The sequence below is a fragment of the Heloderma suspectum genome, chromosome 2 (genome assembly GCF_057233095.1).
Source record: "Heloderma suspectum isolate Gila_16-S chromosome 2, 16-S_ref, whole genome shotgun sequence".
NCBI classification, from domain to species: Eukaryota; Metazoa; Chordata; class Lepidosauria; order Squamata; family Helodermatidae; genus Heloderma; species Heloderma suspectum.
In genome coordinates, this window is record NC_139459.1 from 375,604,048 (window position 1) to 375,616,849 (window position 12,802).

The 12,802-nt window shown below is 47.2% G+C and overlaps 1 protein-coding gene across 1 annotated transcript in view; it reads right to left on the reverse strand.

Moving 5' to 3' along the window:
- Positions 1-9,267: 9,267 nt before the first annotated feature.
- Positions 9,268-12,802, reverse strand: part of LOC146356234 (uncharacterized) — a 943,348-nt gene continuing 939,813 nt past the window's right edge. Inside the window, 1 exon segment of the mRNA XM_084831264.1 lies at positions 9,268-12,708. Within this exon segment, the coding sequence (XP_084687390.1) occupies positions 11,995-12,708 (714 nt within the window). The 3' untranslated portion in view covers positions 9,268-11,994.

Below are 12,802 nucleotides of genomic sequence, written 5' to 3' on the forward strand. Positions count from 1 at the left end.
GCTACTGATGAGGACAGAAGCTGAAATGCTGAACTCTAATTCTATTTTGACATTAGAGGTTGGTGTATCCTTCCCTCTATTTCTCTTTCTCCCTCTCACACACACACACTTATTTCATTTCTATACTGCCCAATAGCCGAAGCTATTATAATGTAAGGACTGAAAGTCGGTGGTAAAAGGTCACAGGTTCATTCTTATAAAGCCAGTGTGGTGTAGTGGCAAGAGTGTTGGACTGGGAGTCAGGAGATCCGGGTTCTAGTCCCCACTTGGCCATGGAAGCTCACTGGGTGACTTTGGGCCAGTCACAGACTCTCAGCCCAACCTACCTCACAGGGTTGTTGTGAGGATAAAATAGAGAGGAGGATTATGTACACCACTTTGGATTCCTTACGGAGGAAAAAAGGATATCAATGTAAGAAAGAAGGAAAGAAATACAACAGTTTGGGGAATACGCAGCCCTCCCAATGTTGGACTACAACTCCCATCAGCCTGAGCCAGCATGGCCAATGGTGAAGGATGGGAGTTGCAGTCCATCGCCATCCAGAGGGCCACACATCCCCCATCCCTGCTCTATGTCATGCTTAAATTCAATTAAAATACCTAGTGCATTGCATAGCTATGGGCGCAACCCTATGAATATTTAGACAGAAAAAAGTCCTACAGCTCCCAGCATGCCACTGCTGGGGCATGCTGGGAATTGTAGGCCTTTTTTCTGTCTAAACCCACATAGGACTGCGCCCTATATTAACCCCGAACATGGACAAAAAAACTTTGAACAGTGTTAATTCCCAATGTGATTCTTGTGCTTTCAGCTAAAGAGGAGGAAAGCAGGACTAGAAAGACAGAGTTCATGAAGAAGCGGGTCTCTAATGACAAAATAAGTTTATAGGCAGTTCCCACTTCAAAATGTTTGAGAAGCAGTGGATTAATTATATTTTGTCAAATAAGAACATTAAAAAATAAAACTGAAATGGTACCCCCGATTAATTGGGCAAGAGATATAAAATTTTATGCAGCTGGGAAGCCCTGTCTTAAAAGATGCATCCCCTCTTGTGCGTGAGAGAGGAGTTTGGTGGATTACCTCTTTCAGGGCGATGGCTGCTGCAACCCATATAAAAACAAAAAAAGGGAAGCTTTTCCCCTTTAATGTCACAGGATGGGAAATGCGCAGCTCTCCAGATGACATTGGACTACAACTCCCATCATCCCTGATGGCAGACCATGCTGGTTGTGGCTGATGGGAGTTGGAGTCCAACAACATGGGCAGGCAGAAGATCAATCTGGCTCTACTGATAGATCGCTGGGTAATTTGCAGTAGGTCAACAAAGATTTCCGACTCCCGATTTGTTAACAGTAGCAGCCCCCCCCCCCCCCGAAATTCTGTTGCTGAAATGAAGAAAGCTTAAAATATCCAGGAGTGGATTTTGTGAGCTCCATGGGGGAATGTGAGTTATTCAGTTCTGGTATGAAAAACAAAGTCCTGGGCTCAGAATTCTTCAGTTGTAAGCATATGTATTTTGCACCAGGTTCTGGTTGATGGATCTTGGGGTTCTAATAAAAAACAAAGTACATCCTGTGTGAAATCTGCCCACCCCTGTCCAACATCTGGAGGGTTACAGATTTCCTCACCTTTAGAGTTGCTTTTTCTCAGATGCAAATACAGTCAGGGCCAGAAATATTGGAACAAGGATAACTGTTTTGGCAGTTGGCCTCTGTACACCACCACACTGAAGTTGAAAGGACAAAAACCCAGATGGGAGTGAAGTCAGGACTTTCAACTGTAATTCAAGGGGCTTGACAGAAGTGGGGCACTAACCATCCAGGAAGTACAGCCAGTGGCATACACACACACCCATCATTGGTGACTCATAAGTAATGGAACAAACCAACATCATTTCAAACTTAAAGGTCGCCTTTAATACCTGGATGAAAATCCTTTGCAGTCAATGACTGCCTGAAGTCTGGAACCCATGGACATGACCAAATGCTGAGTGTCCTCCCTCGAGACACTTTGCCAGGCCTTCACTGCAGCTGCCTTCAGCTGCTGCTTGTTTGTGGGTCTTTCTGCCCTCAGTCTTGTCTACAGTAAGTGAGAAACATGCTCTGTTGGGTTGAGAGCAGGTGACTGACTTGGCCATTGAAGAACATCCCACTTCTTTGCCTTGAGAAACTCTGGGGTAGCTTTTGCTGTATGTTTTGGGTCATTATCCATCTGCAATATGGAGTGGCGTCCTATCAGTTTGGCAGCATTCAGCTGAATCTGAGCAGAAAGTATAGCCCTATACACTTCAGAATTCATCCTGCTGCTTTTATCAGCAGTCGGGTCATCAATAAACACCAGTGACCCGGTTCCATTGGCAGCCATACATGCCCATGCCATAACCCTGCCTCCACCATGTTTGACAGATGATGTGGTATGCTTTGGATCATGAGCTGTTCCTTTCCTTCTCCATACTTTTCTCTTCCCATCATTCTGGTACAAGGTAATCTTGGTTTCATCAGTCCAAAGAATCTTATTCCAGAACTGGGCAGGCTTTTGTAGGTGTTTGCTGGCAAAGGCTAATCTGGCCTTTCGGTTCTTGAGCGTTCCCAGTGGTTTGCACGTTGTTGTGAAGCCTCTGTATTTGCATTCATAAAGCCATCTCTTGACTGTAGATGTTGACAATGACATGCCTACCTACATGCTGTTTCCCGCCTCCCAGCTGAGCAGAGCAGAGCAGAGCAGAGCAGAGCAAGCTGCTCCAGCTGGTCCAGGGACTACAGAAGCAGGCAAGCTCCCAGAGAGCGAGCGAACAGGGGGAGCAAACAGGAGTTGGCCAAGGGAGTTGCAGTGGTTGAAGAGACAAAGGAGACAGAGGCTAAGAGGTAAGTGGGCTGCAGGAAGCCCAGAGGGCTGCCCTTTATCCTTCTGATTGGCTGTGAGCTCACCAGGTGCTTCTGAGAGCTCCAACTGAATTGGAGGGGTGTGGCCTGAGTACTCCCAGCAGCTGACTGGGCGGGAAGCTTCAGTCTGTTTCCCGCCTCCCAGCTGAGCAGAGCAGAGCAGAGCAAGCTGGTCCAGGGACTACAGAAGCAGGCAAGCTCCCAGAGAGTGAGCGACCAGAGCGAGCGCACAGCGGGAGCAAACAGGAGTTGGCCAGGGGAGTTCGGCAGGGGAGGTCAAGGGGGAGGCCCCTAACATTTTTTTTAATTATTTTTATTTTTTATTTTAACTAACTTTTTTCCATTTATTTGTCTTGTAACACACACTTTCACACCAGTGGGACTCTGCTTTTAACCTCTACTGAGTAGAGGAGCAGGCACAGGCTAGTCTAGAACAATCACAAAGCTAGACACAAAAAGGGAAAAGAGGCAATGGAAGGACAGGACTCTCCAGTGGGGGTGACCTGCAAGGTGTGTGCCATGTTTGTTTTCTTGCCTGAGAACAACATGGCCTACACCTGCAACAAGTGCAAGTTGATCACGCTGCTGGAGGAAAAAGTAAGTGGACTGGAGCGGCGACTGTCGACCCTCCGGGGAATAAGAGAACACGAAGAGTTCTTGGACAGAATGGGGGAACTACAGCAGCAAAGGGCAGACCAGAAGCTTGAAGAGCAACAGCAAGATGAGGCAGTGGGAAATGCTGAGGTGAAGAAAAATGGAGTAGAGGATACTCCTTGGAAAAGGGTGACAGTTAGGAGAAGAAGAACTAGACGCCACTCTGCACCAGTGGAAGCAGTGGAGCTGTGGAACCAATTCCAGGTACTTGCGGATGAGACTGGAGGACAGCCTGCAGAGGAAGAATCACAGGGGAACCTGCATGAGAGTGAGCAAGAGGCTAAAGGTCAGTCAAACAGAGGCGATGAAACCCAGGCCTACAAGAAGAAGAAGAGAAGAGTGGTAGTAGTGGGAGACCCCTTGCTGCGTGGGATCGAGACCCAAGTATGTCGCGAAGACCCATGGACTCGCCAGGTATGTTGTCTCCCGGGAGGACAGATTAGAGACGTGACTGAAAGGTTGCCTGCACTCATAAAGCCCACTGACAGGTATCCCTTTCTTCTCATCCATGTGGGAACAAATGATACGGCCAAGCGGAGCTACGAAGAGATCACGTCTAGGGTTGGCGGAGAATTTCTCCCCGAAACTTCGGGGGGCCGAGTGCCAACGTGTTCAGCCCCCCGAAGAAGTTTCGGGGAGAAATTCTCCACACACCCCTGCCCCCCGCACCCCCCCCAGGACGGGAATTACCTTTCCCGAATGTCCCTCCCGGCGGCGGGTCCTGACGGCGGTTCATCGGGTCTTCGTCAGGGGTGGGGGCAGCAGCCGATCTTTCGACCGGCTGCCGCCGTCGCCATTCCAATTAAACTAAAAAAAAACCAACGCCCCCGTGATAGGCTACGTGACGATTAACGTAGCCTATCACAGCTAGATTTGCAAAGTCAACCGTGATAGGCTATGTAAATCGTCACGTAGCCTATCACGGGTGACTTTGAAAAAAAAAAGCGCGTACGGCTAATGGCGGCCCCCATAGGGAGCCGCCATTCACGTTCCTTATTTGGTCGCTGTAGTCTACGTAAAGATTTATGTAGACTACGGCGAAAATAAGGGCAACGCTATTTGCGTTGCCCTTATTTTCGCCGTAGTCTACGAAAATCTTTACGTAGACTACAGCGACCAAATAAGGAACGTGAATGGCGGCTCCCTATGGGGGCCGCCATTTGCGTACGCGCTTTTTTTTTTTTAAGTCACCCGTGATAGGCTACGTGGCGATTTACGTAGCCTATCACGGCTGACTTTGCAGATCTAGCCGTGATAGGCTACGTTAATTGTCACGTAGCCTATCACGGGGGCGTTTTTTTGTTTTTTTACTTTTTATTTCGCGGCCGGGCGAGGCGGGAGGCCTCCCCCCCGGCCTGAATTTCGGCCGGGCGAGGCGGGAAGCCTCCCCCCCCGGCCTGAACTTCGGGGGGAGAGCAGTGAAGCGCCTCCCGCCCACCGTGAAAAGCTGCGAGACCAGGTAAGTGGCTTTCGTGCACCCCTAATCACGTCAGACTTTGAAGCTTTGGGAAGGAAACTCAAGAACTTTGGGGCCCAGATAGTTTTCTCATCCATCCTTCCAGTAGTTAGAAGAGGGATAGAAAGGGAACGAAAAATACTCCAGGTGAATGACTGGCTACGAAGGTGGTGCCGACGAGAGATTTGGATTCTGGGACCACGGGCTATACTTCCTGGAAGATGGGCTGTTGGCTAGGGATGGGTTGCACCTCACAAAGGATGGGAAGAATGTGTTTGGCCACAGCATGAAGAACTTCATCAGGAGGGCTTTAAACTGAATCCTACGGGGAAGGGAGATGTAATGTTGGGGGTAACAATGGACATAGGCGCATGCACTGCAATGGAGAGAACAGCTCTGATAGCGCCCAATAATAGTCTTCAGACACACGTAGGAAGAAAGCCAGACTATGAAGCACATGGTCTTCAATGTCTATATACTAATGCCCAGAGTATGGGAAACAAACAGAACGAACTTGAACTCTTAATACAAGAGGGAAATTATGACCTGATAGGTATAACTGAGACTTGGTGGGATGACTCTCATGACTGGAATACAGCAATTGAAGGATATAACTTGTTCAAAAAGAACAGGAGGAACAGAAAGGGAGGTGGGGTTGCACTGTATGTGAAAAATACATATCTCTGCACAGAAATACAGGAGGATGAGCTTGGTAGCCCCATCGAGAGCATCTGGATCAAAATAAATGGAGCAAAGAATAAAAGGAACCTGGTGGTCGGAGTCTACTACCGGCCACCCAATCAAGGAGAAGACAAGGATGAAACTTTTGAAAAGCAAATAGCCAATGTTTTAAGGAAGCATGATGTAGTAGTAATGGGGGACTTCAATTTCCCCGATATTTGTTGGGAGACAAATTCTGCAAAACATGGCCCCTCCAGGAAATTCCTGACTTGTGTGGCAGATAACTTCCTCCTACAGAAAGTAGAGGAAGGAACTAGAGGATCGGCTATCCTTGACTTGATCCTAACCAACGGAGACGACTTAGTGGATAAAGTAGCAGTTACAGGAACTCTGGGGGAAAGCGACCATGTTGTACTTGAGTTCTTGGTTCTAAGGGAAACAAAAGCCGAGTGTAGTCAAACGCGTACCCTGGATTTTAGGAAAGCTGATTTTCATAAACTCAGAACAATGATCAGTAAGGTCCCATGGCAAGCGATGCTAACGAGAAAAGGAGTCCAAGATGGGTGGGAGCTTTTAAAAAAGGAAATTCTCAAGGCACAATCACAAACAATTCCAACAAGAAGATAAGGTGGAAGACAACAGAAGAAGCCAGTGTGGCTTCACAAAAAGCTTAGGGATGACCTGAAAACAAAAAAGGACACATATAAGAAGTGGAAAGAAGGCCAAGTAACAAAGGAAGAGTACAGGCAGATAGCACAGAATTGCAGGGATGGCGTCAGGAAGGCTAAAGCTGAGAATGAGCTGAGGTTAGCGAGGGATGTTAAAAACAACAAAAAGGCTTTCAGCTACGTTCATAGTAAAAGGCAGAGGAAAGAAATGGTGGTTTGGCTATTAAATAAGGATGGCAAAATGATAACAGATGACAAAGAAAAGGCAGAGGTGCTCAATTCCTACTTTGGCTCAGTCTTCTCCCAAAAGAGGGTCTATGACCCCCTGGCAAAGGCGAAGTACAGGCTGAAGGGGCAGGATTGCAGCTTGAGATCGATAGGCATATGGTCAAGGTGAACACATTACTTTGAATGAGTTCAAATCTCCAGGGCCAGATGAACAGCATCCTAGAGTCATAAAGGAACTGGCAGAAGAACTCTCAGAACCGCTGTCTATTCTCTTTGAGAAATCATGGAGGACGGGGGAAGTGCCAGATGACTGGAGGAGGGCTAACGTTGTCCCTATCTTCAAAAAGGGTAAAAAGGAGGAACCTGGGAACTACAGACCAGTCAGTCTGACATCAATCCCTGGGAAAATTCTGGAGCAGATCATAAAGCAATCCATCTGGAAGCACCTTGACAACAATGCCGTGATTACTCAAAGCCAACATGGATTTGTCAAAAACAAGTCCTGCCAGACAAATCTGATCTCATTTTTTGATCAAGTTACCTGCCTTGTAGACCGTGGGAATGCTGTAGACATCATATACCTCGACATCAGCAAAGCTTTCAACAAAGTGCCCCATGATATCCTGATGAGCAAACTAGCTCAAAGTAGGCTAGATGAAACAACCATCCGGTGGATCCACAGTTGGCTACAGAATCGGACTCAAAGGGTGCTTATCAATGGGACCTTCTCAAACTGGGGAGAGGTAACGAGTGGGGTACCGCAGGGCTCAGTCCTGGGCCCAGTGCTCTTCCACATTTTTATGAATGACTTGGAGGAGGAGGTGGAGGGAATGCTGATCAAATTTGCAGATGACACAAAATTGGGAGGGATAGCTAATACTTTGGAAGACAGAAACAAAATTCAAAGTGATCTGGATAGACTGGAGTGCTGGGCAGAAAACAACAGAATGACATTTAATAGGGACAAATGCCAAGTTCTGCACCTAGGAAAAAGAAACCAAATGCACAGTTACAAGATGGGGGATACGTGGCTCAACCACACTACAAGCAAGAAGGATCTTGGAATTGTTGTCCATCACAAGCTGAATATGAGCCAACAATGTGATGTGGCTGCAAAAAAGGCAAATGCTATTTTGGGCTGCATTCATAGAAGCATCGCTTCCAAATCCCGGGAAGTACTAGTTCCCCTCTACTCAGCACTGGTTAGGCCTCATCTGGAGTACTGTGTCCAGTTCTGGGCACTACACTTTAAGAAAGATGCAGACAAACTGGAGAGGGTTCAGAGGAGGGCAACAAAGATGATCAGGGGACTGGAAACAAAGCCCTATGAAGAGAGACTGAAAGAACTGGGCATGTTTAGCCTTGAGAAGAGAAGACTGTGGGGAGATATGATAGCACTCTTCAAATACTTGAAAGGTTGTCACGGAGAAGAAGGCCAGGATCTCTTCTTGATCATCCTAGAGTGCAGGACACGGAATAATGGGCTCAAGTTACGGGAAGCCAGATTCCGGCTGAACATCAGGAAAAACGTCCTGACTGTAAGAGCAATACGACAATGGAACCAATTACCTGGAGAGGTGGTGGGCTCTCCCACACTGGAGGCCTTCAAGACGAGGCTGGACAGCCATTTGTCAGGGATGCTCTGACTTGGACTCCTGCATTGAGCAGGGGGTTGGACTCGATGGCCTTGTAGGCCCCTTCCAACCCTACTATTCTATGATTCTGTACCTCCGCAAGAGCGTTCTTGACCTGGCTAGATGTTGTCAAAGGGTTCCTCTTCACTCTGAGCAGAATTCTGCGGTCATCCACTTTAGTTGTCTTCCGTGGTCTTCCTGGCCTTTTGCTGTTCCTGAGCTTGCCAGTTAATTCCTTCCTTTTCAGGATGTTCCAAACTGCTGTGTTGGCCACTCCCAATGTTTTTGCTGTCTCTCTGATGGGTTTATGTTGTTTCCTCAGCCTAATGATGGCCTCCTTCACTCGCATGGATACCTCTTTCGACCTCATGTTGGGAGTTCCAGTGAACAGCTACCAAATGCAAATGTAACACTCAGAACCACCTCCAGGCCTTTTATCTGCTTGCTTGGTCATGGGGCACCCAGGAAACAGGCCGCACCTAGCCACGCAGCTGCTTGCCAGCCATTCGTTCCATTACTTATGGGCCACCAACATGGGTGTGTGTGTATGCCACTGGCTGTACTTCCTGAATGGTTGGTGCCCCACTTTTGTCAAACCCCTTGAATTACAGCTGAAAGTCCTCACTTCACTCCCATCTGGGTGTGTTTCCTTTCAACTTCAATGTGGTGGTGTACGGAGGCCAACTGCCAAAATAGTTATCTTTGTTCCAATATTTCTGGCCCTGATTATATGCAGCTAGGTGATGGATTGACCAACTAAAGTTGGGGTCCAATAGAGGCTTCCCTGAGTTTGAGTCCCACTGAACTCAGCCAGGCTTACTTCAGAGTAGATATGCATAGGATTGCACTGTAGCCAGTGGAGGCTGGTGGCTCTGATTTCGGCGGGGCCGTGGTTCCAATCTTGGGTTTCAAGGCAGAACCAGCCAGAACTCTGAAGGAGCCATCCAAGATTTTGAACCCATTTGGGGGATAGGGATCAGCACCTTGGACAGGTCCTTTGGAGTTTTGGCTGGTTCTGACTAAAACCCAGAATGGATTTACAGCTCCACCTAAATTGGAGCCACCAGCCTCCACTGGCTACAGATCTCATACAATTAACTAACAGCACAAAATCAGGAAGGCCTGGCGTGCTATGGTCCATGGGGTCACAAAGAGTCGGACACGACTGGACAACTGAACAACAACAACAATCCTGTTAGATAAAAAGAAGCCCTTCTTCACACAGTGCAGAGTTAGACCATGGAATTCTCTGCCACAGGATGTAGTGATGGCCATTGATTTGGATGGCTTTAAAAGGGCGTAAGATAAATTCCTGGAGGAGAAGGCTACCAGTGGCTACCAGTCCTGATTGCTATGTGCCCCCTCCAGAACCAGGGGCAGTGAGGCTATGTGCACCAGTTGCTGGGGAACATGGACGGGAGGTGCTGTTGCACTCCTCTCCTGCTTGTGGGTTTCCTGTGGGCAGCTAGTTGGCTGCTGTGTGAACAGAATGCTGGACTAGGTGGACCCCTGATCTGATCCAGCAGGGCTCTGCTTATGTTCTTAATCCTAAGCATGTCTACTCAGAAGAAAGTTGCATTGTTTTCAGTGAGGCTTCCTCCCAGGTAAATGGATAGGATTGCAGCCTAAGACTTTTTTGTAGGCAGCTGACAGCCCTAGCCACAATGTGGTCTACATTTCACATGACGGTCTGAATCCTATGTTCTTTTGCTGAGGCACCAATGCAAACATCACACCCAGAATGGTCAAGAGTTCAGTTGATGTGATGCAAACCAAGCAGACGCCTGTATGCAACGCAGCAGGGGTGCAAATCTTTCTTCAGCCCAAGGGCTGAATTAAATTTCAGAGACACTCTCAGGGGCTGCATTCCAGACATGGGTGGAGCCAAAGCCAAAAGAGGCGGGGCCAAAACACCAAAGATACCCATGTATTTTTGGTTGAAGCTCTTATTGCCCGTCACTAAGCCTTCGGAGACGTATTTCAACCTTTTAGAATGGGAAAAACCTGCACAAATGCCAGGAAATAATGAAATGATTAATGGCTAGGGGAAACGGGAAGGGCGCGGGGAAGGGGTTGTGGCCTTTTGGGGTACTGCTTGCAGTGGCTGCCTATATGCTTCCAAGCTCAATTCAAGGTGCTGGTTTTAACCTATAAAGCCCTACATGGCTTGGGACCACAATACCTGATGGCACGCCTCTCCTGAACTGAACCCACTCATATGCTACATTCAGCACCTAAGGCCCTCCTTCTGGGTTTCTCCTCCAAGGGAAGCTCGGAAGGCGGCAACAAGGGAGAGGGCCTGCGTGGTGGTGGCCTCCCATCTGTGGAACGAGCTCCCCAATGAGGCCCGCCTGGTGCCAACACTGTTATCTTTTCGGTGACAGGTTAAGGCCTATTTCTTTTCCCAGGCATTTGGCAGCACATAATGAGTTTTAATCGGTCCTGGATGTGTCTTTAGTTATGACTGACTGTTCAAAGTTGTTTGTAGTTATATGTTTGCGTATATTGTCAGTGTGCTTTCATGTAAATGGCTTTTAAACTTTGTATATTGTATTTTAATGTTTTAACTTCTGTAAACTGCCCAGAGAGCTTTGGCTATGGGACAGTATAGAAATGTTAATAATAATAATAATAATAATAATAATAATACCACCACCACCACCCTGGAAAGCCAGATTGGGACCCCCAGGCCTGACATTCAGCACCCCTGCACTAAAGGCATAATTCTCATTCTCTCTCTCATTCTCTGCTAAAGAATCCCAAACTTTCCCAACTTAGAACCTTTTGTCCTTAAAGTTATTCTTCTGCAGAGAGCCATTTTTGTTTTCTTTTTTGCATTCAAGTTCCAAACGAAGCCTTCTCAATCATTAGAGGGGAGATATAAGAAAAACTATTAAAAAGCTGTTAACATCCTTGTGGAACATAGGAAATTGAGTCTGTATGCCGTGATGGACTTTGCCGCACCATTTATAGCGAACCTAAAGACAAATTTATAAAAGGGACTTTATTTCAGATCTAATTAATTTTGACAACTTGATTAAAATTGCCTCTGTTGTCCAATTGGGAGATGTATGTCAATTTCAGAGTGGCAAAATCTATAACGGCAGGCCAGAAATGGAAGAGGTTTGTAAAAGCTCATGCTGTTGATTGTAAAATGCACATTTGCAACAGATTGTTTTAGTCATTGCCGCTGTTCCAATTCTGTTTTGTGTGTTGCGATGACCAGTTATGCAGTTAAATAACGTGCAGGTTGCCTGACTTAAGTTATCGGATCCAAGCCCTGCTATGCTACAACTCTTATTCATTTCAATGGTGCCTGCACAAGAGTAATTGCATGTCAAGATTGTCTGGACTTGGCTTGAGCTATTGCCTGCAAGCCTCAGCTCATATACTCCCATGAGCACCACAGACCGCAAGACTGACAAGTGAGAAATCCAGAACTATCTTTGTTTAAAAGAGCTCCATCAGAAAGAAAAGAACCCAGTGCCTTCTAGTTCATTTTTCACCCTGATCAATTCCACAAGATAAACATCTGAGAACTCCTTGTCCAGCTCAGCATGAACAGAAAATGTGAGCAGCATGGGACTGATTTTTGCTGGGTATACTGGATTTTGAAGGAGAGTCATAGAATCAGACTGAAGATCTTAAGAGGGTGGAGATCAGGGAAGGAAAAACAGACCTTCTGAAGTCAAGAGGATCCGTGAATTCTGGGTTCCCCGCCACTGCCACAGCCCTGGGGCATGGAGCATGCTTTTCTTCCCATAACAGAGGCTATGGCTTCCCCTGTCTATCATAGAAAGTGAGTTATGACAAAAGTTTTCCCCAGAGTGAGTGGATGTCTATGCCAAGGCTTTTCTTCGTTGTGCATTCGCTGGTGACTAATCAGTTGCGATTTCCAAATAAAGCCCCACCCACACTTGGAGCACTGATAAGGTTTTTCCCGTGTGTGGGTTCTTTCGTGTCTAATAAGGTCCGATTTATAGCTGGAGCTCTTCCCACAGACAGAGCACTTGTATGGCTTCTCTCCCGTGTGGGTCCGCTGGTGTCTAACTAGCTGTGAATTGCATCTGAAGGTCTTCCCACAGGCAGAGCACTTGTAGGGTTTCTCCCCAGTGTGGGTTCTTCCGTGTTCGACAAGGTGTGAATTGCAAGTGAAGCTCTTTCCGCAGACAGAGCACTTGTAGGGTTTCTCTCCCGTGTGGGTTCTTTCGTGTATCGTGAGGCAAGACCGCTGCCTGAAGCTCTTTGCGCAATAGGAGCATTTATACGGTTTCTCCCCGGTGTGGGTTCTTTCGTGTTTAATAAGGAGAGAATTGTGACTGAAGCTCTTTGCGCAATAGGAGCACTTGTACGGTTTCTCCCCGGTGTGAGTTCTCTTATGCACAATTAGGTGTGAATTACGGCTAAATTTCTTCCCACAGGCAGAGCAGTTATAGGGTTTCTCCCCGGTGTGGGTTCTCTCGTGAATTATGAGGTGCGACCTGCCGCTGAAGCTTTTCCCGCAGTAAGAGCATCGGTGCGGCTTCTTTACTGCATGGATTCGCGGATGCCGCAGAAGGTGATCCGCACAAGGAATGGATTTACTCATTCTGTTCTTT